Here is a 27,707-nt window from a genome sequence, read left to right as displayed (position 1 = left end):
GTAGCTAGATGTTGAAAGACAGTTTATATTTGTCACTTAGATTTGTCAGTAGCTTGTCTGATAGTCTATACTTCCAAGTGATATTTAAGGCCCTGCGGCGTAGGGTCAAATGTTAAATTAAGCAAAGATTTGGTAAATGGTCTGAAATCAGTCAAGCGTTTCACGATTTAAACTGTAGTCATAATTTTCAAACAAGTAGCGTCTCATATGAAAGCTATGTCCGAGGAGAATTCGTTCGAAGCGGTTTAATTTTGGATTTATGACTCTAAAGATATTAAATTGCAGTCTCAGGAGCGCACTGCATTTGTACACGGAAATGCGTAAGTTTGACGTATGCTAGACCGGTGGTTACCTAACGTTTTTGACTCATCGCTCCCTCATCAAGTTCCACATATCTTTATCAGCCCCTGACGACAGTAGGTCCGGGTTCACCAACTTTTTTCGAAAGCAAGAGCTACTTTTTATGAAATGATTGATGCGAAGAGCCACTAGGTAGGCTACTCCCGCCAATTACCCTTTATCGGTTGAATTTTTTTATTTTGACATTCAGAGATATCTTTTATTGGTAAGGAGCGTAAAAGCTGTCAATAGTAGGCCTACTCCCAATGTCAAAGTGACAAAATACACACAGTCAGCGGCGGCTGAGAGTGCGCGAATGTCGTTAAAGGGGCACTGCGCTCTAAAAATGATGTGGTCTCAAATTGAAGGTAAAAACGAACAAAAATGTTTGGCCGCGGCCATATCCTTCAGAACGCCACCGTAATGGAGCTACAATTTATTGAAATTTCTACAAGACCAGCTGCCGCGGCTGCTTAACCCGTTACATGGGACGATATCATCACCGGCGCACTTGCTCGACGCGATTAGGCAGTCACGCAGAGAACGAATTTTAGATAGTTGTCAGCCGATGTTATGAAGGAAATGTGTCTAAGTTTCGTTCTCTGCGTGACTGCCTTATCGCGTCGAGCAAGTGCGACGATGAAGACATCGTGCCATGTAACGGGTTAAGCCGCCGCGGCAGCTGGTCTTGTAGAAATTTCAATAAATTGCAGCTTCATTACGGTGGCGTTCTGAAGGAAATGGCTGCGGCCAAAAATTTTTGTTCGTTTTTACCTTCAATTTCAGACCACATCATTTTTAGAGCGCAGTGCCCCTTTAACACTTGCCACCGAAGCTATCAAAACAACAGCCTATATTACCAAGCCACGTCCAACTCGGAGTGCAATTACCAAAGTTCCGTCTTATAATATCGCAAGTACATTTTGCTGTCTTGAAAGAAAAAAAAATTCGATTACTGTGATTAACAAGGGTTTCAGAGGTTCACACCATCCTTAATAACAATCATTGTAATAATATAAGTTGCTTGTCTTGGAGCCACGTTACGCCATGCCGGCGTCCAACATGCATAATAACTTCATGAAATCTGGTTATCTGGGATAAAAGAATAGACACCCTAATGTTGGCTAATGAAGCTAATGAGTATGACCCACAGCTTAAGGGGGAAATTTGACATTTGGTCAGCTGTCGCTAAATGCTTTTAGCGATGCAAAATTATATTCTGAGATATTTTCTAATATGACAATACCTTTGTTTTATGTAATTTGTTAGATTATGTTACTGCAAGCAGTGCGTTAGCGCACTAGATTTACATGTCATGAGCTTCTGTTGTGATTCCCGAGTAGTCCCGTTTGTATATATTTCTTGTTCCGTCTTCGATGGTCTTCGCTTACATTCGTGTGCTCTGAGTAATAATAAGGAAGTCTACCTACTAGAAGTTTCCGTTTGAACTAGTATTTCGTCTGAAAGTAGAATATATGCAATTTATATGCTCCATCACAAACGACATAGCCTCGAAACAAAACGGAATGATGAAATAGTGTTCCTGCGCTAGTGAACGAGTAAATTCCTAACGTTTGTGCCGACTAGCGACAATTCAGGATTCTGATATTTTCAATTGTTGTGGTAGCTCTTCAACAGATTTAAATATGTGAATTGAGGTACTGGATTAGAGTAAAATTTCGCAGCTTGCGTCAGTAATGACGCTTATTAGATAGATAACCTTTTCAGTTGCCCCAGCTCAAGAATTGTCAGCATCATACCTATTTATGTGAGCCCATGACAGTAAGTAAAAGGTATAAGGCTTAGCTGGATTCAGCGAATTAAAGTAAAACAAGGTCAAATTAAAATTGCAACCAGTAATTTTAACTCAACTCAAAAAGGCGCCACGAGGATTAACACCAAAATCCCAAACTTTCTGAAGAGAATTTCCCCCTAAATGTTGAATAAATGCTCGTAGAGTTCCATCTCACAATTTTGAGAGATATAGACCAGGGGTTTTCAAACTAGGGTACGTTGCTGTTTAGTTACGGCGAGTAGGCGTATATGATGTCGGGGCTCAACGGATGGCGTTACGACGATGAATGAGAAAGGTTTGATACAGGCACCGTCAACAAGCTCCGCACACAAATATATCTGGTTGGACGTCGTCCGTTGAACGAACGTATAGTATGACGTACATCTACTTATCGTTACGAATGCTGTGGCTCGTAGCGAATGGCTACTTCATATTATCGTCCGAAAACTATCTAAAATTTATTCTCTGTCTCGACTGCGTATAGAGAGTGCAACATTGAAGAAAAGCATGCCTAAATTTCTCGCAGTGAGTTCAGAAGCGATGACGCGTGACCTTGATATTATATAGATTAATCGACTAGTGGAATGGTGCTTTTCGTGCAAATATTTGCTGCAATTTGAACTTACTGACTGACGAAAATGACTGATTCCAAGATGGCCTTCACACCTTCAACTTTAACATGAGACCAAATGATATCTAGCCCGCAAGTATGATGTGTCGTATCGTTCTATTGTCAGGCGGGAAGGGGTACTGATAATGAAACGGATAAATGTAGCTACACATATTCGCGTGTCTACGAATACTCTATAACAGTGGTTCTCAACCTTTTTCACCTCGCGGACCGGTAAAATTTCAAAAAATATTTGGCGGACCGGTGTACTTTCAAAAATTGAAATCAACGCAAAATGTCACTTACAACCGTTTATGCAAGTAGGTGAGACGTGGTACCGATGGATCAAAAATTGGAAAATGATCTCTGGACCCAATATATTCGGTCGATAACAGCAGATCTTCTGCTGGCTCAACACTTTGATACAAGCTCTAACAATCGCGCATATATACATGAATATCCGTATTTTCAAAAAAGTATTTATGAACGTTCAAAATTTGCTGCTCGAACGTATCATCGGTCCCCGACCGGTGGGTCCAATGGCACACGACCCGGGGACCTATGAGACATACTCTCAAAAAACTCACATGTGACAACTTTCCTTGCTGTGTATTATTATCCAAGCAACTGCAAGCCAAAGAAGAATCTTTGGTCACAACCGTCAAAAATTAGAATTAATAATAACTCAAACGTTGCCATAAAATCACGTTTCGATTTCGGCTCGAACTTATAAATTTGAGGGTACATGTATATTGCCAGTAAATCGACATTGTGACCTCCAAATTCCTCGTTATAGCGATGAAACGTCACATGCAATTATTACATAAGGAGTTTCTGTACCTTACTTAGGCATGTTTCAGTTGATGCATGATTAGTGTATGCTTGATTATTATGCCTGATTTAGCTATTGTATCATCGGTCCCCACCCAACGAATTTTATACATGAATCCAAAAAAAATTCCACCCAAGAAAGGTATTGAATAAAATAATATGTGCCAATATATAGCCTGATACAAGCCCTACACTTCACATTAAAAATGATTGCTGGTTTGTTCGTGTAGAAGGTTACAAAGAAAAATGTATGCGTCGATCGAAATTTAGTTTACATCCCCCAAAACAAAAAACCATCTGTCAGAGATTCCATAGTTCGCGCACGTTGAATATTTTTATATGTGAGGAAAGATTTTGCCAGCATGCAATTGTAGTCAAGTTCACGGAGTGTAATCATGAAATTATCATAGAGAATTTTTCAAGTATTTTCGGTCCCAGTGATCTATCGGTACCACATCTTCCCTACATGGTGCTAGAGCAGGGGTCGTCACCTCAAAACGGGTCGCGGGCCACTGTTCAAAATTCGTAGAGGCCGCGGGCAGCATGACACTAATATCGAGATAAAACGCAGTTTAACTACCACGTTTTGATAAGTCCACGTCAGTACAACGCCGTGTTCTCTAACATGGGCGACGTGCATGGGCATAGTTGTTGTCTACAAAAAAAATTATTGAAGAAATACAAATACAACAAATATCATGATCATCACTTTCTTTCTATTTTGAACTATGAGCTGCGCACGATATCTGTCAACACTATTCCCTCTTCAGTAACTAAAGCAAGGGTGGCCAAAATTTTTGATATTCACGGCCGCATTTCGATTACTTATGTAGCCTATGGTCGCATTACAGTGCATATTCGCAATGAACTAATTGGAAGCCAAATACCCACGTTTAACTGTCCATGTCCATTGCCGATGAGCTCCGGACTAATCTATTTACTCATTTCAGCATCACAAAATGCTTTACTAAGCGTTCTTCCTAAATTACAAATCAGGTCGTGGGCCGCAAAATACGACCTCGATGGCTGCGTGTTGGTGAGCGTCCCGGTGCTATAGAGAGTGACATTTGAGGGTTTTGATCGCACTGAATTGTGTTCATGATGCTGGCATCTATATAATTTTACAGTAGTGATTCTGCTGAGTCGAGGTAAAATTGCCTTGCCACGACAAACGTCGAGAGTCGTGTACACTGTACAATTTTTCGCACCGAAGGCTGTGGATTTAACCGACCAGACAATTGACAATTGCGAAAGAAGAAGCACCTTGCTCATTGCTTCCTTGCTCATTGCCCACTATCACCAGACACAGGCCACGCCTACTCTGGCTACTACAAACCTCTTGGTACCTCACGAAGTTGTGAATCAGTTTAAAAATTGATGTTTTATTTATTTTATCAATGGACAAGCCTTCAATATATTGCATCTTGAAATTTAAGTATAAAATTGTAATATACCTGGTGCACCGGTACCGGTCCGCGGACCGGTGGTTTAGAACCACTGCTCCATAATGTATTTTTATTCAACTTTGAACCCCTACAATCTCTCTCTTCCACAAAAATTGCGGCTTTGGGGCAGTATAGTTACGGTGGGGAAAAGTCACAGCGTACATATTTCTGTCTACCCAACATCTGTCATATGTCTGGATGTGACTTTCAGAATATTAGGCATCTCACGCACATATGTTTTGGCGAAATAATGGTGATGAAAATATATGCCTTCCGGCAGAGGTGGACAACTTATCGAGTCCGCGGGCCGGATATGGGAAAATAAAGTACTTTTAGAACCAGAATCCTGAATCGATACAATATTCGATATTTATCCACCTATCCAGGGAATGAATCGTATTTAATGAAAGGTTCAAGTTTACTGCACAGAGACCATAATCAATACTTTATGTCTTAATGTACTTCAATAGCTGTTGAAGTCAATAAGACGTGTATAGTCGATCAAAGTTGTGAACAAATTCTTTGAACTCTGGCCGCATGTCGGATGTAGAAAATCTTAATAAAGCTTGCACTTGAACGTCCTTTAGATTGGAATGTAGCTTTGTCTTGTTAATGATCATGGTGAAAATGTTTGCTCGAAAATGTATGTAGACCCACCGGCCACATTATCATGTATAACAACTGAAGTTGTCTGCGGGGCGTATGCTGCCCTCGCATGTCATACGGGCAGGGCGTGGTATGGTATGGAATGGCAAATTGGCAAATTTCTATACTGCATACTCGCCTCAATCGTTCCATACAATACTTACAATTTTCCATGCCATAGCAACATTCTTCCACACCATAATTGATATTTCTTCCATGCTTCTGCAGTTACCCAACTTCTCTGATAATATTTTACTTTTGATGTGTGGAAATTTTCCGGCGTTTATATTCTATTTACATTTGTTGAAATTATCCATTTGTCATATATCTCAGCGATGTTGGTTGCCTAATCATCGAAGACAGAAAGTAAAATATAGACGGGAATAATTTTTAATCACAACAAAAGCTCATGGCGTGTAAAACGAGTGTGTCTGGTAACATTATTAAGGAGATATCGTCCAGAAAATTGCAAAGGTATTGTCCTCATGAGACTGTGGTTCTCAAACTTTGGCGCGCGCCACCCTTGGGGGGCGTGAAAGCACCAACTGATTTTTTAGCGCGATTCACCGTCAATTCATAGTTATTGCACTGTGTGTAGTCTGGATTTCATTATTGAGAATTCTCTCATCAACAGTAATAACCTTCCTTGCCATCAAACTATCCGTTGGGATTGTTGATATTCTGGTTTCATATTGTGATATGACGACAAGGGGGGCGCGAAATTTTTCACAATCATAAAGTTTGAGAACTACTGCATTAGAAGATATCACAGAATACAATTTCAAATCGCTACTACCATTGGGGATTTTGCAACTGTGGATCAAATGCCCGATTTCCCTGCCAATGTCTGGGTCATATTCATTAGCTTCATTAGCCATTATCGGGGTGTTCATTCTTCCAACAAAGAAAACGGGATTTAATGAAGTTACAATGCGTGTTGCAGGACGGCATGACGAAACGTTGCTCCGAGACAAGCTATATATTTTTGAATTACAATGGTGCTAATGTGAAACAGATATAGCGTGAATCGTGACGATCATCCGAGCAAAGCCCGGCAAATGACTTCCACGTTTACCAAATACTAGGCTTACCATATTTTGGAAATCTAAAAGGGGGACACTTTTTCAGAAATTTAAACCGGTGAATTTTTCCCACTTTGTGATCGGTTGACTAAACAAATTTTCCGCTCAGATCTCAAAATACCACTTTTCTCTCCACATTACCAGGTGGATGACTAAAAAAAAAAAAGGTCATCTTTTCGCTCAGAGCTAAAATCACCGTTTTTCGCTCCGAAATACCCGCCGGAGCGTCACTTCGGTGCTAATTTGCGGCATATCACTCGCAATTTGCTCTAAATCTGACCTAAATTTTCAAAAAAGACGACGTATGGTAAGCCTATACCTTACGGCCTTAAAAAGCGGGACGTTTGGCTGACCGGTCGGGACGCCGGGACAAGACGTTAAAAAGCGGGACTGTCCCGCCTAAAACGGGACGTATGGTAAGCCTACCAAATGTTCCTCTTGGTAGTTTACGGATTGGAAGTTACGATAAGCGAAGTGTAGCCTAAGCTGTAACGCGGCAGCGGTCGAATATGATTCGCTTTTTTATGATAGTTAGATCGTAATAATTATTATTAATTATTTTCCATCATATTTCCGATTTGCGCAATTATTTGCCTTCAAATAGATGTCGACCGGGGTGGGTGATTCTGAGTCAAGCTTTGAGATGAACATAGATCTGTCAGTCAACACGATTTTCTAAGGTATGCAATCACTTTACATGATCGAAAGTTGAATGATTGTCATGGTTCTGACAAAACTGCAAAAGTATGAAAGTATGAAAAAAAATTCCATATCATATCATACCATACCAGACCACGCCCTGCTTATGGGTTTTTAGTTACTGCTACTTTATTGACATCCGACCAAAACATATATTATGACCTACACGGTACAGTCATGGATGATCCCCATGTAAGTTCTGTGGTTGTTTGTTTGATATTGGTACTATAGTATCACCGGATGGAAGAGTGTTTTAGAGTTTACGATGGCTCTCAAAGATATTATCGGGGAGTGATTGAGCAAATTACTCTACCCGTTGGGCCATAGTGATTGGCTACGTCAATGAGGAAATCGTGAAATATTATTAGTCACTTTCTGAAGATTTAGGTCTCAATAAATGTGACTATTAGTCAGTATGGTTGTCAGTGACGAAACGCCTTTATTGGCGAATAAACAGACGATTCATGGGGCATATGAAGAAAATATTACTCTGGATATTGATAGAAGAGATCATCGCAAAGTCTTCGACACAAGCAAAACCGATATCGAATCCAGTAGCCCCGACCACGGAATGTCCGTTAGTGAAAAGAAAACAAGTATCTGGAGGGACACTAACGCACACCAAAAAACTATTTTAATCTATATTACAATCGTCAATTTTTTAAGTTACCTGTGCACTAGCTCTGCAAGTCCATTTCTAGCTCGGATCGTCATACAGAAAGGGGGCACGGTCGTGTTTTCCACGATTATTCTTCAAGTTTCCATGATTACGATGGCTATATTCTCGTTGATAATCGGAAAATGCCAACCTAGATTTGGCTGCAAAAGGCTAATTGTGTTCGGCCAAATCGCTTTCGCGATAACACAAATATCGTTTGGAACGATTGGTTACATTGATGCACCATGGGCGATGGTGACTGTCGGAATCAGTTTGCGGGCATTGAGTGGAGTATTTCAGGCAGCTTTCAACGTTGCTGGCTTGACAATAGTGTGTCGAGAATTTCCGGATTTCATATCTATCGTGTTCGGATTATTTGAAGCCGCTTACGGAGCCGGTGCCTTTGTGGGCCCGTATCTAGGAGGGTTTCTCTACGATTGGTCTGGAAATACGCTGATACCGATGGCAGTTTCCGGTGGTGCAACACTGCTTTCGTCTACACTTGGATTTATTACTTTAAGGGAGTCGCCAAACAACGTGAAACAGAGTAAAAGCGATATTTCACACCTTTCACGCATACTGAGTGAACCGAGGGCTATTCTCATCATTGGCGCAGCTGTAACTGTTGCTGGGTCTTTATTCGTGTGCGATGCCACCGTAACGGTATATTTGAAGGATGAAGGGTTCTCCACGACGGGTGTTGGTCAATTATTATTCGTGATTGGCGTAGCATATACCGTAGTATCTGCGATTGCGGGTTTCATTATCAGCAGGAATAAGTGTCTACGTAGGATTGTGTTTTTATCAGGAGTGATTGGAAGTTTTGCATTCCCCCTAATGTTCATACCCGAACAAACTGACGCGTGGATATATGTCGGAGCGTTTGGATACGCCATGAGCGGAGCATTCGCTTTCATTCCAGCTTTTGATGAGCTAATGTGTGCTGTCAATAGAGACGAATCTGCAACAGAAGTCGATGATTCAATGAGCAGTGCTTTGTCGGGGCTGTGGAACTCTGCCGTCTCTTTAAGTGACTTTATCCTCCCATTGATTGGATCTGCTCTGGAGACAAGAATTCCATTTTACATTTCGCTATCCGCATCGCTACTAATCGGTTATGGAGCTACGCTAATGATGGCTATGTCAATCCTCTTGTACCGATTTGTCACGCGCCTCAAACTGTTTCGTTGACTCAGGAATTAAGGTTGCTGCGTATAGATGTTATGTATTAGGCACACATGCCTGTGTTGATCTGGTTCACCATGTGCAATAAATTTTCCGTCTGTTTCCGAATGTGTGTAGGCAGGCGGTAGCGAAGCACTTCTATTTTTTGCGAAGTACCCAAGTATATATTACCTACTAACGTTATTTACGTAATTTGTTATGATTCAGACGAATATAATTTTCCAGCTTATTAGGCGAAACATAAGTCTTCCTCACCTCTGACTGTATTCCTTAGAGCAGAGGTCTCAAACACGAGGGCCACGGGCCGCATGCGGCCCGTAAAAGCATTTTGTGCGGCCCGCGAAGGCATTTTGGAATTTCAAGTATTCGACAATATATTCCAGTGCCACATATCTTTTTTGGATATAAGAACTTGAAGTTTACCCTAAAACCGCTATAACAACACTGAAATCTCAACAAACTACACTATCACATCACTTTTAAAACTACCATGCGGTAGAAGATCAGCTATTACGATACATTTCTAGTTCATGATGATAAAACATGACCCGTTGACAATTCGTGACTGAAAATTGTCATTTGGTCATTTCGTCGTAAAATTACTCGATTTCGGCTTGACTGGGTGATTAAATAAAAATGACTCGAGTTGAGTCGAGTCAAACGGTAAAATCGGAGAAGGACTTGCGACTCGGAACGGTGACTTGGCAATCCAACGGATGCAACAATCTATGAAACTGTCATGGGGAATAGTAATATATCACAAAGTCGTAGCTAGCGTTTGCGTAGGGTATATATAGCTATCTAATCAGGTCAGTAGCCTATGGCAACCATCGGCATTTTGTGAGCCCCGTGACGTATAGTTGGCTACATGCTGGGTGTTGTCTGATCTCTTTATCCATGTTATTATCTGTGGCGAGTAAGGCAGTAGTACGCTCCACAGCTGTAACACTAATGAATTCATCGGCGATTGGACAATTCTATTCCAGGGGTTCTTAATCAGGGTTCGTAGACCCCTTCGGGGAACGAGATGCATTGTGGAATTAGGCCTATATGTTGTGGAATATTTTCTTGACCAATTTATTCAACTGGAAAATTGTCTTCGCGCCACGCGCGATTTTACGTGTATGGGCTTTCTAATTTTAATATAGGTACAATCAAAAATTGTGTTGAAAATATAAACAAGGGCTACGAAAAATCTTATTGGAAGCACGAGTGGTACGATCGCCAAGGTTAAGAAACAATGCTATTGCTGTGGCTCAATAATGAATATATTCAAGTTGGTATTCATATGTTCCAATAATAATCGAAGGCAACATCTGACGCTGATTTATTTTTGAGTTTGGCAATGACATAGTAACAATAGCCTACTTACTCATCACGTCTATATCAAAACCTGGATTAGGCTACACCGCTCAAATGCTCTGATATCAGATCTATCTTCAGTAGATTTTAACAAAGTCTACATAAAATTGTGGCACGTCAAAGGTCTACTAGCTGCAATATTATAACCCGACAGTTAGACGATGTCATGATCAATGACCCCGGCTCTAATTTTTGACGCACCTGCGCAGACCCACCAACTCACTGCGCAGACCCTTGGACAACAGTGCGTAACGACTATAATAAAGGTAATCACTTCGGATTTTCTGAGCGCAGAGACCTTGCAAGCACTGCGCATTTGCGCACGTGCGCAGCTTAGAGGGAACATTGGTCATGATACATCCTCTCGCAACATGTCTATAACTCATTATTTGAATAAATAATCCCCGACATAAAATCAATTTTATTCAAATATTTGAAAATAAGATTTTTTCCGTGTCAAGCGTGAATAGTACAATGGTAAATTACATTTTCATAATGTTTGTGGAATGCCTGTCTTCAAACTCCCGTCAAATAAGGCCTACTTGAAAATTCGGCGTTGAATATCCCTGTTATTGGTGGTGCGGCCCGCGGCGTCATCAAAACTAAGAAATTGGCCCGCGTGCACATTTGAGTTTGAGACCTCTGCCTCAGAGTGTGGACGTCATGTGATAGGAACTTCCAAATTAGGGTTACCATATTTTTGTCGAGCAAATTCCGGACACTCTTTAGCGCCTACTAGCGGATTATAAAACGGGTATGCCATATTCTCTATTAGTATGACGTCACACTAGCAAAGCTTTGCATATCGACCAAAGGTGGTCACAATCCGGACCAGAAGTCGCTTTAATGTTAGATCAGTGCATTTATGCAGTTATGATTTGTAGCCAGGACCGAAACAAAAATTTTTCAACCCCTTTCCGTCCAAATAAAAACGGATCTTGAGCCCACTATAAGGTAATCGATGCAACTTCTGGGCGCTTACTATATTCATCTGGTTTCTATATGCGTCTAGTCCAGTCGTTCAAAACGTGGGCGATATCGCCCCCCAGGGGGTGATTTGGCGTTCTAGGGGGGCGAAAATGACGAAGGGGGCGATAGGGGCGAAAATGAACAAAGGGGGCGACGGGGGGCGAAAATAGCGAAGGGGGCGATAGGGGGGCGATGACGCGTCAAAACACATTTTCATTTCCACATTTTATGGTCGCGTCTCCATTTCTAATTTGAAAATGTTCTGTGACCCAGCTCAAAATTTTGATAAGCTAATCATTGAAAAACGGTCAGCACGTTTGCCCAGATTTACTCACAGCTTATTTTGGAAGCTGATTACGTTCAACATCTTCGCAAATCCCAGAATAAAGACAAACAAGCCAAGGTTTAGAGCCACTATCTTTGACTAAAGCATCTAAATGGCCTTTACCGAATCTAGGAATATACCGTTCTCCTGTAATTGCGATTACAATTAGACTTATTTCAGTAAATGTTGGTTATTTTTATTCATTTTGGTTTTCATGTTTTGCGAGGGTGGTGGTTCACATAATGAAGTCAATGAAAGTGACACTAAATCAAAAAGGTTCTCGTTCGCACGAACCTGAACTTTCAGGGGTTCGCACCATCCCTAATATGTACTAAATAATAAATACACATAAATACATCATTCTTCGAAACTGGGTGTATCGCGCTGCCTAAGCTTGTCGCAGTTTCGCGTGCCGTCAGAGAGTTCGCTCCAACATCACACATAATATATATTCAATCTTTATCCCAACGGCGGGAATCAAAATAATCCTGTTTCCACATACTCGTGTTATACCGTGAATGCGCGTTGCGAGTTGCGAGTCGTAAGTCGCGAAGCAATTGGGCTCGAAAGTCACGTGACTTGTGGTTCGCTGGGGCCAAACAACTATATTAGATAGCCGCTCCCTGTGTTAATTTGCGATATTGGTCTGTTTTCAAATCGTACTTTCTGTCTCAGTGAGGTTGTTTGAAGTACAGTTCTGGGTTTTATGTTATCTTCTATGACTTATTAGCTAGTTTCAGAACTTTTAGACACTAACTAGGTAGGTTTATGTTGTTTTGCAGCCGCGCAAAATGCCAGGGTATAACGTGCCAATTTGTTATAATGGATGAGAAAACAATTCGGAGTAACCTTTCCATCGACTTCTGAATTGCCAAAAAACTACAGGAAAGTGACTGAAATTAATAAAGCTAGTGGGAATGATAAATATAATTAACATTTGATCTATGTTGACTGTTTGTTTGGTGGTATCAAATGTCACACCGGTATATTTTGTGTGCCCCAAGACAGCGTAATCGAGTCAGCTTCAATAGCAAATGATTTAAGATAACCCACAATTATTAGATTTTTATTAAAGTGTTTATATAGTAAAATTGGCCTAAGAATAGATGCATCAACTGCAGGCATCGGTTATAAGCTATTAAGATATCTGTGCCATTTATCGAAAAAGATAATCAAGAATTTCGGTCAGCCAAATTTAAGTTTAACCATGCCAATCAGAAGGAAGTTATTGATTGTTTCAAGGATAGTGCTGAGAAGACTGCTATTGCCGGACAAGGACAAGAGTACCGTACTTTCGACTTGGTCTTTGTGATGATGCAGCGATTTACAATTTGGTATCATTCTAACTCTGGAATGTAAATATTCTTTTAATGGAAGACCAGGTCTTGCTGTTACTCATGACTCTACTTCGTATAATTTAGTACTGGCACTGTAGCCAATGTTTTTTCTAAATATTGATCAAGTTTCTATACATCAGTGTTGTTCAAAAACAACTTTTTTTTCCAAATTTCACTGTCTCATGAACAAAATTGTTAATTGTTAGGTTGCACACTAGATTTGGCTCAATTCCAACATGCAGAAGTGAAGCTATCAGATTCTTAAAAAAAAATTATTGAAAAAATAAAATGGTTTTATAAAATTTTACTGGCTATGCCATGAAATGGTCGAGTTTTCAAAAAAATGTATAGCAAATTGGGCTAGTTTAGCCAAATTTAAAATTTTCTACCTTCAGTAGCTTTTGCTTTGCCCTATAGCTATACAAAATTTACACAAATTTCTTGAACAAAAATCAGAGGGTAGGCTAATTCATAACCATTTTATTCTCTTTATAGATAGTTTCAGATGTTTAACAAATCAATGCAAACATTGATGCTAGCCTCACTAATCTGTACCTGATTGCTGTGCTAGTGAAGTTGCACTGTGCGCTATATGTAAACTATATCCGAGGCATCTCTGATCCCGGCATCTTGTATGATGCAATTGGTATCTCTGCCAAAATCTGCTCTCCAGAAGACACCATCTCCTTTATCGCAAGAACGAGAAGCACACGCACGCTATTTACCCCTTGAACGGTGAGAAAATGCAGCTCAACTGGAATGACGTCACCGTAGGGAGGTGGAGCGAACACTTCAAGACGCTTCCGGCCTTAAAAGTCGGGACCACATATACTTCCTCAACTTGGTAGAAATCCACCCAAAACGCTGGGAAGGAACTGACATTGTTGTCGACATATGGTACATCGATGCCACCAGTAGGTCATTTGTGGGAGACCAGCCTCGTAACCATACGGATCCAACAACACTGGTATCCCTTACCGTCGTTCTCGGGGCCAGAGCACCCTAAATTTACACAAACGCCGTTCAGGATCTTGGCTTGTCAATGGAAGATACTTACGTCGACGCGATGCAGAAACGCAATAACTACAGATTGCCATGGAGTACTCACAGTTATACTGCTTGCTGTTATTCTCGTCAATTTGAATATACCAACACAGTCCTATCAATTGTATTGCTTATGGCTGCCCATTTTCAAGCCAACTCTGTGTATTTAAGTGAGTCGTCAGTTTATCACTACCTCCACAGTATCAGTGTATAGCTTAAGTCAAAACTGCATCCGTTTATGGCAAGTTGGCAACATTAATCAGGAATACCTAATCTGTGACCAATACCTACATTCTAATTGTTTCATTCTCGGTACAAAGGAAATACATTCTCAAGTTGTGAATTTGTCGAATTTATTCGCCAGTTATTGATTTCGTCAGCACTCTTAGAATTTTGTAAAATCAAGCGAGAGTATGCAAGATTAAGAAAGTATTGTTGTGGAAATATTATTATATCAGAATTAGGTAGTACTTCTATTCAGAATCTTGAGGGAATCGTCGGGTCCAGAACGAATAAATGGCATAAGTTTTGAGTATGCAATGCACAAGCTGCCCTTCACTTGTCAAAAAGTACTTGTGATGCTGGGCAAGTACTATAGTATCACCGACTCATTTCAAAATGAAGACTTTCTTCTAAACGCTGAAGTCTATTATTGATCTTGATTTGGTAGAATAGGGACACTTGATATCAATCAATACACACATCACAAAAGTGCCGCAAACATGTCCTAAAACTACTTTAAAAAATATAACACTACGGCAAGTATGCAATATTAAATAGTACTCTGAAAAGGTGGAAATGCTATCTTCTTTACTTTCATACAGTGTGCATTGTGCATGCCTCCTCTTTACATCGCCTAGGTCAAGATGTGTGTCTGATTCCATAGACTACTCCCAGTCGCTTCGACATCTTCCTGTCTTTTCATTGTATCGCATTTTGTGGTGTATCGAACTGATAAAATTGCTAATAAACCGATGATGATGATCGTCTGTTTGCACCACAACATAAATGCTTCAAAGTTCAAGGGTCTCTTTGCTTTTTGATAAGCTTTTTCTCAGTTCCTGTCACCCATTCGTTCACCATCTTTCTTCTCTTGCTTGCTTCCATACGTCCTCGTCAGAGGTGCCGATTTTCGAGCCTCATCGGCTTTACTTGGCCATCTGGGCTTGATTACATGACGCTGCTCATGTAGTTAGGTAAGCAGTGGGGAGTCCAGATAAGCCTCCGACGGCTCCGACCCACTTGCGTCAAGTGGGATTCGAACTCAATTCCAACGCTTCCCCAATCTTTCAGGTAATTTTGCAATTACCAACCTCCACGTCATAAACTTTCAATATACTCATGGCTGAACTGACTATTTCCCAATTCTCTGCCATCTCCACCATACATTGCTGATATTGGATGGTCGTTGTCTAAATCATTTTGACTTCTTTTGACCAGATTCGGATTATTTTTGAAGAACTCGCAAATCGTAAAAGTAGCTTAACCAAATCCATCTGAAATCAAATTTAACGCGGTACGGTAATGTTACAATATTACTAATCTCCGATGTTGACTGATCACCAGGCCGTGTTATTTTTGGCATATGCCAAAACTGCCAAAAATAACTTATTTTTGGCATTTTTCGATTTTTATTTTTGGCAGTTTTGGCATCGTCATCTGAATAAATAGTTTCAGCCTCGAATTAGTCACAAAAACGCTTTATTTGGGCTAGTTTGTCAAAAGACACCACAAAATGTGCAGCAACCACGTATAATCAGAGCCAACAAACAATAAGAGAAGAAAAATCCTAACGATTTCATTGGTTAATTATATCAAACGAAACCACAAAATGTGCAGTATCCGTCGGAATCGGTGCCAATAAGCAAAAAAAGAAAGAAAAGCATAACAAACACGCTCAACAGCTGATTGTTTGCACTGCAGCGGTGCTTCCAAACTCAGGTCAGCTAAGTTTCTCCTAAATTCATTTCGCGCCCAGCGAATCTGGGAAATATCGGCTTCAACAGTAGCCGCTGAGGGAAAGAATGTTGCCAGTCATCCACAAAAGGTTTTCAGAGCTTCAAATTCTTTGGAGGGCCGAACCGGCTTCCATGCATCATGAAAAGAGATCACTTCGCCAGTGCCATCGATCTCATCGCGGAAATAATTTTCTTCCTGATCTTTCTCCAGGAGTTTCCTGTGTTGTCTCTCAACACATTCTATTTAGTAGCCCGACTATCATTTCTCCTTCAGTCTACCGATATATTTTCGGAGAACATTTTTTGACTTCAGGTGGCTTTAATATTACCAACGCGCATGGGAGAGTCCTGGGAAGGTTAGCTTGTTTAAAAACATTGACGCAACAAGACTGTATGGCAAAACGAGACTATGCAGCTCAGAAATAGCCAGACAGTTTGTTGCGTCACCATGTTCAACTCGATCACAATGCAAAAATCGTGGTTGATTTTGGGAGTTCCAGTTCCATGAGCAGAATATAATTTATATTATAATAATCAGTACTGCGGCAGCTTCTCATTGATACCCGTTCTATAAAATTTAGCGCTCGACAAGCCGGTCAAAAATTGTCGTAAAATTGCCTTTGGACAAATGGAAAGTATGACGTAAACCAAATGCAGTCAGCCGTTCAATCTCGCTGTGTCCACACCATTTAGGACACCATGCTTTCACCCCTAATGGGTGGGCTGGACCCAGATTAAGAAACCTGCTTTTCATAAACGCTCTTCTCGCTTGTAACGCGGTCCTGTTAACACAACACCATGAACGAAATACACTATTTATCAGGCCGTGTTATTTTTGGCATGTGCCAAAAATTGCTTATTTTTGGCATTTTCAAATTTTTATTTTTGGCAGTTTTGGCATCTGGCTCCGAAATGCCAAAAATAACACGGCCTGCTGATCACTGTCTGCGTGTCGATAAGTATACACTTGAAGCATAATAATGCTGTAGCCATACGATGAATAGTTAGTAGATCCAGATGAAAGTACTAAACCTTGGAATTACTTGTTTGAGATAGGCTATCTTAAACTGCTCTATACTCCATCATGTTAATTGAATACTATACATTGTCATCTATCTGCACGAAAAAAATCAATCCTGTAACACAAACACATAATGTGACAGCAAAGACCAGCGCAGTAGCAGAAATTGCGACATACAAATGCATTACTGTCGCAGACAAGATGATACCAGAAACGTGCTTGGCCCCAGACGGTGGTTGCTATGCTGGAAAGTCACGTGATTTTCGAGCCCAATGCACAGTTGCACACTGGTCCCGGCAGTGCCCACAAGCGGCAACTACGGCTCTTGCGCGTTATGTCCGAAGTCTCGCAATGGATACACATTGCACACAATGCACAGCTCCCGATAGATCGCAAAATGAATATTTCGATGGGTATACATGGGTTTGTCAGTGAATAAGATGACGTCTTATATGCACACACTTTTCCATTAACGAACCAATATCGTATTTCAATGCTGAAAACGCATAATCTGGGTGACCAAGTTAAAGGCGCTATTTCCGGTTGCCGATCCAAATTTCTGGAGTTCTAGCTGTAGCCTATTATGCTAGAGACACCAAGCCTTTCTGTATTCCACTGCCTCAGTGACTGCATCAACTGTCAAGCACTCATACATTAATTTCTCGATATGATAGAGAACAACATTCAAATGCATTATAATTTTATTGTAAATGAATTAAGTCTTAACAATATTCTAATATAACTCTGGGATTCTTTCCTTTCAATCTTCGATTCGCCCTCAGGTATCAAGCATGGAAACTGATCCGTAGGCCTGGTTGATTCATTCTCCATAATGATGCATAGTCCATTTCTGACTTATAATATTAGCCACTACAATTCGTACCGAAGTCTGATAAAGAGGAGAATAGACGAAATCTAACATCAAGAGTTAAACTGCTGCTACCTAGTCAAGAAGATTTTCAGACGTCATGTACTGAGATGTACCGGTATCTGAAATATACATCAGTGAACCCATGACATACCACGATTATATGTACCTGCTTAACCCAGTTTCCAGCCAATGTACACTGTACGCGTACGGGTTAAAATGAATCAGACAAGGTATATGTCTAATAAATCCACCTGTAGACATACAATGACTGAGAGTTTCGCGGTATCGGTACTGCCGGAGCTGGTTGGCCTTTGGTAATTACCAAGTACCGGTACTGCTTACCGTAGAATGTGCTCTTGCAGTTAAGCTTCAAGTTTTAAAATGGCCTCAAATCAGTATAAATTCAATGAGGGAACAATTATAGATGCCAAAACACGCAATACCCGGACAAACTATTGCGGTGACATAGAGCTGACGATCAGTAACTGCTGACCAGTCGCTCGCAACTCGCGACAAAGTTGAAAATTTTCAACTTTGTCGCGGAGTTGCGCAACCCTGTCGCAGACGGCATGTTGCGAGTTGCCGGCGACTCCGGTCTGCATGGTCCAGTCGCAGACAGGCGCGATTCTCTCGTTTTATCGGGTCGCGAGCTCAGTGTGCAGAGGCACTCTGCATACCATATATGGTAACCTTAGTAGCGGTAGATTCCACAGATGCAACAGCAATGGGTTGCTGGTTCGAGTCCGACCAAGTTCGACTCCAGAATTCCTACCCAAGTGGAGGTTTATTTAGGATCCTCTTCGTCATATAATCCGTGTAAACGGTGTCGTCTAGAAGCCCAGGAGTGGGCCGTGTCACAAGTCGGCAGTTACGGGACAAAAATGTCGAAAACTGGCCTGGTGTAAATGACCATCGTAGTCGGCAAGCACCATAAATATCACAAACCAACTCCGCCATGATATCAACTCAAGCAGGACATATTTTCAATATATTGAGATATCTAAATTTCATTCTTAATATAATTCTCAATCTTGACCTCTAACAATGAGTTTTACAAGTGAACCATATTTTAGGGTGGCAATAATACCAGCTTTGTCGGTATCGGCTAACGTTCTCAAGGGCGATTTGGTGTATGGAAATGTGAATATGGATTACGACGGTGCGATCTTATAGACCAGGGGTGGGCAAACTTTTGAGCTCGCGGGCCGCATTCAACATCTAAATCCATTCGCGGGCCGCAATATATAAAATTGAGATTATATGGTGAGGACATGGAGATTATATATGTTCCTATTTAAAACAAAACCAACATTGATTTGATGATATCGTACACACGTCAGAAACATAGTGGCGAGATTTCACAGGCTCCTCGACCTCAATAACCAATTTGTCAAAATTATAGAGATGAAAGTCGTTTGCCCCGATTCTTAGAATGGGATTGCAATTTATATCTATGAGCAGCGATCTGTTCATTGATTTACTAATTCCACTTTTGGCTCAGTTCCAGGACACAATACTGACAGCATCATAACCATGTTAGCTTCAAACACGCATCTACGATGTGTAGATAAAATATAAATACCCCAATTCTACGCATATAGAGAAAAATCCACCCAAGACACGCGCAAATCGTTTCTATAAGCACATCACTGAAATAATTAAAACTGCAATGAAGTGGCCAATATGAAATTTCACTCGTCATCCGGATTATGTCAATCTCGTTTAGGATTTCTGTGATATTTAGTAGTTGAAACCTTTCAAACTGCGTGCGCCTTGAGATCGCGCTGTCGCGCCAGGAATTAATCATAAAGTAAGGAAGTATTTACCTATCAGAACAGTGGCTATCAATTTTTATGAGATACGCCCCCTCCCCTTGTGATGGCGAAAAATTTCGCGCCACCTTTATCGTCATATCACAAAACGCAACTAGGGTGCTAGCAACCTAACAGATAGTTTGATGGCGTGGAGGGTTACGAATGGGGATCAGGAATTTTTAAATATGAAATTGAGACTAAATACAGAGCAATAATCATGACTTGAATGAGAATCGCGCGGAGCGCGAAAAAATTTTTCAGTGGAGGGAGGGCGTACCCCAGTTTTATAACCACTGTCTCCAAATTATCATGGTGAAATATACTGAGAAAAAGTTTAATGATATCCCTGCATTAATTCGATATTTAGTACCGATTTTATCAATATTTTAAAAAAGTTTCTTTAGACTCTCGCGGGCCGCACAGAACGTTGTAGCGGGCCGCATGCGGCCCGCGGGCCGTAGTTTGCCCACCCCTGTTTTTAGTCTTCATTCCCCATCTCAGATTTATTCCGAGTCTTCATTCCCCACTACCCAAAACTATCGTGGAATTTCCTTTCACTTTTTGTCATTACGGAACAGCTATTTGCTCATTTGAGTAAACAAGACAATAATCCCATCAGTATGCTAGTCAATCGCCTATAACTGCAACATAAAACCTATCGTGAACCGATACCGGTAACCCTCAAAATTTAGCGAAAGCATTATTACATGTCATACTGGTCGTGCTGGATACTTGTGACGCCATGATTGGTTATCTAAAGTTACAAATACGCTTTTCTGAACGACGCGCAATATAGTTTTCGATACATACATTCCATAGCAGTTAAATGGTAGCGGTAATCGTGCATGTGTCTCCGTAAATATGTAGACTATCCTGCATATACTGTTTACCAAATGCGACTATTCCCCCACCAGAAACCATTGAATTCCCCACCGGTTGGGAACCACTGCTCTATCACATAATCGATATTTCGTCTATCAGTACCGGTGTTTGTAACATGAGCCAGAATCTGTGTAAAACGAGGAAAATTACTGTATATAACACCCAAACAGAGTTCAGAAGAATAAGTGAGTTGAACTCTGGGCTCGAGTCTTAACACTGTGGTTCGGAGTTGGACGTTCGAATCCTGAGTTGGACTCGGTGGTGAATAGAAAATGATTCGACTTGAGTCGAGTCCTAGTATTGGGATCAAGTCACCATCTTCGAATCACGAGTAGGGCTAGGCACAATGATTCGTGTACCCGATTCTGAACCGAGTAATAAATCAACGAAAGTTAGAGGTTCGATACCATTCTTACTGCGGAAGCTTTGAAACTTTCATTGGCCCTATGGCAGCATACGAGACATACAGTTTAAAGCAGCGGTTCTCAACCTGTTTTGACACGCACCCCCCTTGGCGATGGTAAAAAAATTGCGCCCCCTGACCCCCCTCACATTTATCGTCATGTCAAAAAGAGCACATCATCTAATACAGAGGTGGGCAACCTTCTTGCTAATCATGGCCGCATTTCGATTACTTATGTAGCCTAAGGCCTCATTCCAGAGTATAGCCGCAATGAACGATCTGGACGCAAAATACCTATGGTAAACTGTCCATGTCCATTCCCGGTGAGCTCCGGGCTATTCTACTTTTCACAACGGCCTATTGTACGCACCGAAATCGCGAGTGGCAATGTTATGAATAGTTTCTGGGAGTGCATATTGTCGCACGGAGCGCGAAAAGTTTTCAGGGCCGCGAATGAATTGATATTTCTTTAAGATTCCCTCTCCTGCTCCAAGTAAGAAGGGCGCTACTGCATTAAAATCGAAAAATGAAGTCTTGTGGAATTGCGCGGAGCGCGAAGAAAATTTCAAGGTTAAATAAAATCTCTCGAAAATTCGGGAATGAATTCGTAATTGCAATTTGCATGTCTAGGGCTGCCAACACATACTAATTGAATTAGGCGTCGACGGCCGCACAAATTCCCTTCTACGGCCGCATGCGGCCGTACGGGCTGCCCGCCTCTGATCTAATAGTATACATGTGGTATATCTTACGCCAATTTTGAATCCGCATTCCAGTTGTTTAGTCTTTTACATTGCTGTCAAACTTCCCCAAACTTGTTTGAAAGTAACAAAAAAAAACATTGAAAAGGACATCAATTAATTTCAAGGTAGGTTGCACTGAGACTAATCCTGATGCTAATAGTGACTACAGAGAGCACGGCGTCGTTCTGTCCTGCCATGCTAAATTTGATCAGTTTTGGAAATTAATTAAATTGTGTTGATTTATAGCCAAAGTGAGGGCGAAACCGGGCAACCTATATTGCATTTAAGTCCGCTTAGGCCAGTGGTTCCCAACCTTTTTTCACCCACGAACCATTTCGAGGTTTTATGCAGTGCTCGCGTACCACCTACATAAGTTTCGCGCACTGAAGGCGGTCAAAAAATGTTTCCATCTCTTATGACGTCATAATGACGTATTTGCCCTATGCGCGGCGTAATAGCAAATACTATGAAGCTAGGTATTATCAGCCAGGGTTAATGGGATGCATGGAATTGTTTTTCGCCACCAACCACAAGAAGAACAACATGATAAATAACAGCAAACAAAAAACGTCAATCGTTTTAATGCGATGGCTGCAAACTCAAACTTTTTTAGACACGTCCCCGTTTATGATAGTGAAAAATTTCACGCCCCCCTTATCGTCATATCACAAAATGCAAGCAGAATGCTAGCAAGCCCAACGAATAATTTGATGGCATGGAAGGTTATGACAGTTGATAAGAGAATTCTCAAATATGCTATTAGGACTATACACAGATTAAAAACAATGAATAGGAGATGAATCGCGCGAAGCGCGAAAAATATTTGCAGTTGGCCGCAGGTTCGCGCCTCCCTTCAAATGCTGTTTTCACGCCCCCAAGTTTGAGAACCACTGCACTAGCTGGTCGATACGTGGCATATGTTTGCTCACAGCTCATCGAAAGTCATGCATGGGCGCAACAAGTCGGTTTCGTTTCTTCGACTTGATAGTCATCAGAGATGAAAATCCTTGCTCGCACTCCCACGTAGAAGTGAAAATTAGCAGCTGGGGAGTGAGAATTAAGCTAGAGTCGAGTACAAGGAGGCCATGCTAAGCCTGAAGTTTATTGGAGAACAATGTTTGTGTTCAACCACACCGCGTACCACAGGTTGGGAACCACTGGCTTAGGTAGTGCAGTTCGCCAGCTATCAACAACAGCCACCTAGCGCACAGAGATTTAGGCTACTGCCAAAGCTATAAAGTAATGAATGACTTGCACGTACGAATTTATCTAAATCTTCAGAGAATATAAGAAATTTGCTCAAATGAAGTTGAAGTCAGCCTATACTCCGTTGAGCGCGACTGCTGGAGTTTGAGTTTGGCAAGCTTTCTAGAATACGAATGAAGTTCAATCTTCAATAATCGTCTCTTCAGAATGGTTGTGAAGTACATGTTTAGTCACAATTTATACAGACATTGACAAAATTGACAAAAATTTCTCGCGATACCCCTGAGAGAATCATGCGCCCCCCAGATTGAGAACCCCTGGTATAAAGCTACTAACGTTCCTGAAAATAACAAATCGCTGGTTTGCCAGTCAGTTTTACGGCTCTGCAGTTTAATCAGATTTTTATGAATCCATGTGGCTGGAGTTTTCAATCCGGATCCAAACACCTGAATAGTAAATAGCCTATGCACAGTTACGTATTTCCGGCGGTAGGAAGAAGAAATCTTATTACACGATATACCTTTTCGTATCTTTGATGATTATATCATGCAAATTCTGCACGTGATGTCTCTTGCTCCACCACCAATAAGTTTTCTGTTGATGAGATGTCTTATTCGTTCTAATATCTGCCACGTTTGGGGAAATCTTCAGTTCTGGGGGTCGTTTCCGTCGAGTATTAAAAATATGGTCTCTCGCAGAGCGTGACTGTCAAAAAATGTAGAATATGTCTTCCGTTGATGAGATGGAATAGAGCACCGATTCCTTGGAATTCAGAGTATGCTGCTGTATCGAAAGCGTCCATGGCAGTTGATCGAATAACCATGTGAGAAGATGGTCAAATATGATTGTTTACCTATCTATTATTATGCATATTTTATTTCGGAGTGTTTCCTTCTATATCCCCGAGAGTGACGTCATAGAGTCGATTATTAATGATCTCCCGATGTGAGAATGAAACTCATGAAAAGAAGTTTGTGATCTTTGATGGATTACAGAAAATTCCTGTGTCAACGCTGACGTTCGTGAAATGGTGCGATGCGTTAGAGTTTTGATCTTGTGTGATTACCCCAAACAGTAAATTCTCAACTGTAAAACGTATGTGTAACTATAATCCTTATCCAAGTAGTTGAACTAAACGATATGACGGTAGAATCGCAAGCCATACATAAAAACTTATTCAAATACCTACTAAGAATCAGCTGAACCACGTTGAATCCCTTGAAAGTTGTCGTGGTAGCAGAATATTAATATACATTTTAATAATATATTCATAGTAAAATATATTAAAACCCGAAGCTTTTCGAGCTGACACTTTTCAAGGGCAATCGTCAACAAAGCAATATAGTCTATGATTTCAGGTGCCACTGTGATTCTCGGTACGTGGGAAGAACAACTCAGCGCTTGCAGGAATGCATCAAACAACATGTTCCGAGCGTTATTAGATCACGCACATTGAACTCTCGCGAAGACGCAGCCGTAATTGATCTGCGATTACTAGAACGTAATCAGGCCATGGCTATGAACTCTGCCATCGGCAAGCATTTGGCTGAGAATGCAACTTGCGCTAAAAACTATCGCGATGAAAGATTTTCTATATTAGGTAGAGGCCGCACTAATTTCCATCTATTTGCACTGGAATCGACTTATATTAAAATCCACCGACCGCGCTTGTGTCAGCAGAAGGAATTTTTAGTGAATCTAAAAATTGACCACTAGCTGCGCTCGCGGTTTGCCTGTATTTCATGTTGTTTGTTTCTATGACGTCATAATTGGTTGTATGCAATGTAGCTAGATGCATGTTTTTGAAATTCTCCATTTGCTGACGATTGCCCTTGAAAAGTGTCATACTATGAATATATTATTAAAATGTATATTAACGTTCTACACCCCAAAGAGTCTCTAGCAGAATATTGTTTGTGAATCAATATAGTTAGTAACAATTGCATTATTCATACATTTAATCTCACTTATCGATATCGGATTGCCTCATGAAATATCGTCGGATGTCAGTGCGAGAACTAAATGCATGTCAACTGCCATTTGTCGATAAAAATAAGGACCTGTCTCCCTTATTGCTGCCAGAAAACCATACCTGTTTCCATGAAATACGCATATTTACACGTCAAGTCGTGCCAATTTCGTTGCCCGCCGTTATTTTGTTTTGACAATAAATGTCTTGTATCGCTCCGTTGGCGACGGTCATTTGCTGAACAAAGTCAGAACGTATGATTGAAAATTAACCAGAGAACGAGCTGTTACTACTAGGGATGGTGTGAACGCGAGGTTCACGTTCGCGTTCTGTGTGTGAACCTCGGAAATTTAGAGGTTCGCGTTCACAACAGAACCTTGGTAGGTTCTACACTGTGAACCTTTTTACATATATTACAATTTTCACTCCGTTACAACATCTTTGGTTCATATTTATTGCATTTCAACTGAGGGGCACTCCATGCATGGCGCTGGCAGCATTAAAAATCAACACTAAACGAGCATGCACCTTGACAATCTCAAATGTTTTACTTGCTTTGTTACAAAAGTTTGCTCGAAACATCCAGGTTTCCGTTTGTGACTCTCTGTTGTGAGTTTTACCCGCCTTCAAAAACATCACGAGCAAAATACGCAGTAAGCGAATGATGCTTATTCAACCAATCAATGAAATTGATACTTGAACTCTTTTTTGAAAAAATAAATGCAACTTTCCACGGATTCAACTGCAACAAAAACTTGCCCTAGTAATTATAACAACGGGCCGCCAGAAGACGTTATAACTGTGAATTACGTAGCCTACATTTTCGAAGACACCACCTCCAACTACATAGATCAACCGGTAAATCTGACTGTGGATCAGAAATGAATGGTAATAATATGCAATTACCAATATTATTGACAAAATTCAGTCATGAACTTGAACAATTGTTTGCGTGACAGCAAATACATTGCGGCCTACTTCGCCCGTCAGATGTTTTACATGGTGTGTAAACAGATGGCAATAGTGGCAGATTCAAATGTTGAGTGAAGAATTTCGAAATAACGACGGGTGCCCGTTTCGAGTAGCGCTATATGAAAATAAGTTAGAGTGAACATAAAAGTCTGCCTACGATCCACTAAATGCATATATCGCAGGTAACCGCAAAAACGTCTCGGTTATGATTTTATCAGCAGCCGTTGATTTTAATTGCTTCGATATGGAAATCGCCATGTGTAGTTGGACGAGTACAAAATTTCAAATATTTGTCCGATGTAATTGATTGGATTACTGCTTACCAAGCAAGCAACGATTAAACTGCCTTTAACTTAGAATAACCAAACATCAACACAAACATTACTATTTGGAACTAGGCTAGGTGGAGTGTCGATTATTATCCTGCTGCGAGGTAGTGGCGTCTGGAGTGTATAGGGATTTTTTTCGAATGTAATCGATTGCGATTACGATTACTTGAAAATGCTGTAATCGTCTTAATCGATTACGATTACTAATCACGATTACCCCATAAATAATAATAATAATACGTGGAAAATTACAGCAAAGAATACAACAAACTTTAGAATACTCGCCTGATACTAAAACTCCATCCAACACGAACGAGTTTTGTATACACGCTGACAGCAGTCGTACTCAATCGTAGGGCTGGGCAAAATCGAGTACCTGCGTGATTCGATTCTGAATCACGTAAAATGCTTCGAGTCGAGTCGAGTATTCGAGTATCACTCATTATGACGTCACAGCAGAATGTACTATGTCAAAGTTCAAATATGTACCTTTTATGCCACCACGAAGAACATAATACCTGTTATCCGTCACATTCGGTATGTTTTCGACCATACCGACTTCATTGCACTTCTTGACAATCTTGTGGAACGATCATGACTTCGGAAATGTGTTATTTCCAGAAACGTTCGTAGCTTTGTACTATGTCTATCATGCTACGACACGGCCAATCAAGGTTTCAAGGCTTCCTCAGTGGAAAATATTATCAAAACCATAATTCTTGTTAGTTCAATAACTTTCAGTTGTGAGGAGCGTACAATTTTAGTACTCGAAAAAATCATCTTTTACTACTCGACTCGAATCATTAAAATTAATACTCGATTCAGATTCGAGTACTCGAGTCATTGTGCCCAGCCCTACTCAATCGAACCGGAAATCATAGATCGACACGATAAGACAGCCGCATTTTAAATCGCCAGGTAGAGTTAGACAATTTCCAGTTTATGAATCCCCTCATCACCCTACAGTTAGTTACGCGATTTTGCATGTAGCCTCGAAAACGACGCCAAGAATATACCACACATATATCAGACTCATCTGAACCGGAAATCAGCAGGCGTAACGAACGACACCATACCTTCAGTCACTACATCATGCAAAGTGATTATTGATCAAGCCGCTGCAGCATTTCATCACGGGAGGAGGTACCCGCGGCAATTCTGCAAAATGCGTAAGTCCGTTATCCTTTGTTTCTGTATTATATAAGATGACTTA

The 27,707-nt window shown here is 40.8% G+C and overlaps 2 protein-coding genes and 1 long non-coding RNA gene across 3 annotated transcripts in view; 2 read left to right on the top strand and 1 right to left on the bottom strand.

Annotated features, from left to right (window-relative positions):
* The window catches only part of LOC145444551 (ficolin-2-like), a 207,159-nt gene that overhangs the window by 58,760 nt on the left and 120,692 nt on the right, over positions 1-27,707 (bottom strand). The gene's annotated exons all lie outside the window — the stretch shown is intronic.
* On the top strand, positions 7,421-9,308 carry LOC145445497 (MFS-type transporter SLC18B1-like). The gene has a single exon (XM_080323684.1). It carries the CDS (start codon positions 7,862-7,864, stop codon positions 9,293-9,295), a length of 1,434 nt encoding a protein of 477 aa, XP_080179810.1. The 5' UTR covers positions 7,421-7,861; the 3' UTR covers positions 9,296-9,308.
* Positions 13,706-14,669, top strand: LOC145445574 (uncharacterized). Its single transcript, XR_013917084.1, has 2 exons — positions 13,706-13,860; positions 13,893-14,669. It is a non-coding gene; the product is annotated as an uncharacterized LOC145445574 (long non-coding RNA).

Source organism: Botryllus schlosseri, chromosome 8 (genome assembly GCF_051294905.1).
Source record: "Botryllus schlosseri isolate E-star chromosome 8, Bs_hap1, whole genome shotgun sequence".
In the NCBI taxonomy this organism is placed as follows: domain Eukaryota; kingdom Metazoa; phylum Chordata; class Ascidiacea; order Stolidobranchia; family Styelidae; genus Botryllus; species Botryllus schlosseri.
This window is presented reverse-complemented; position numbering and strand designations above follow the sequence as displayed.

Excerpts from the sequence above, each read along its gene's own strand:
- LOC145445497 (XM_080323684.1), top strand. The coding sequence starts at position 7,862 with ATGGTTGTCAGTGACGAAACGCCTTTATTGGCGAATAAACAGACGATT.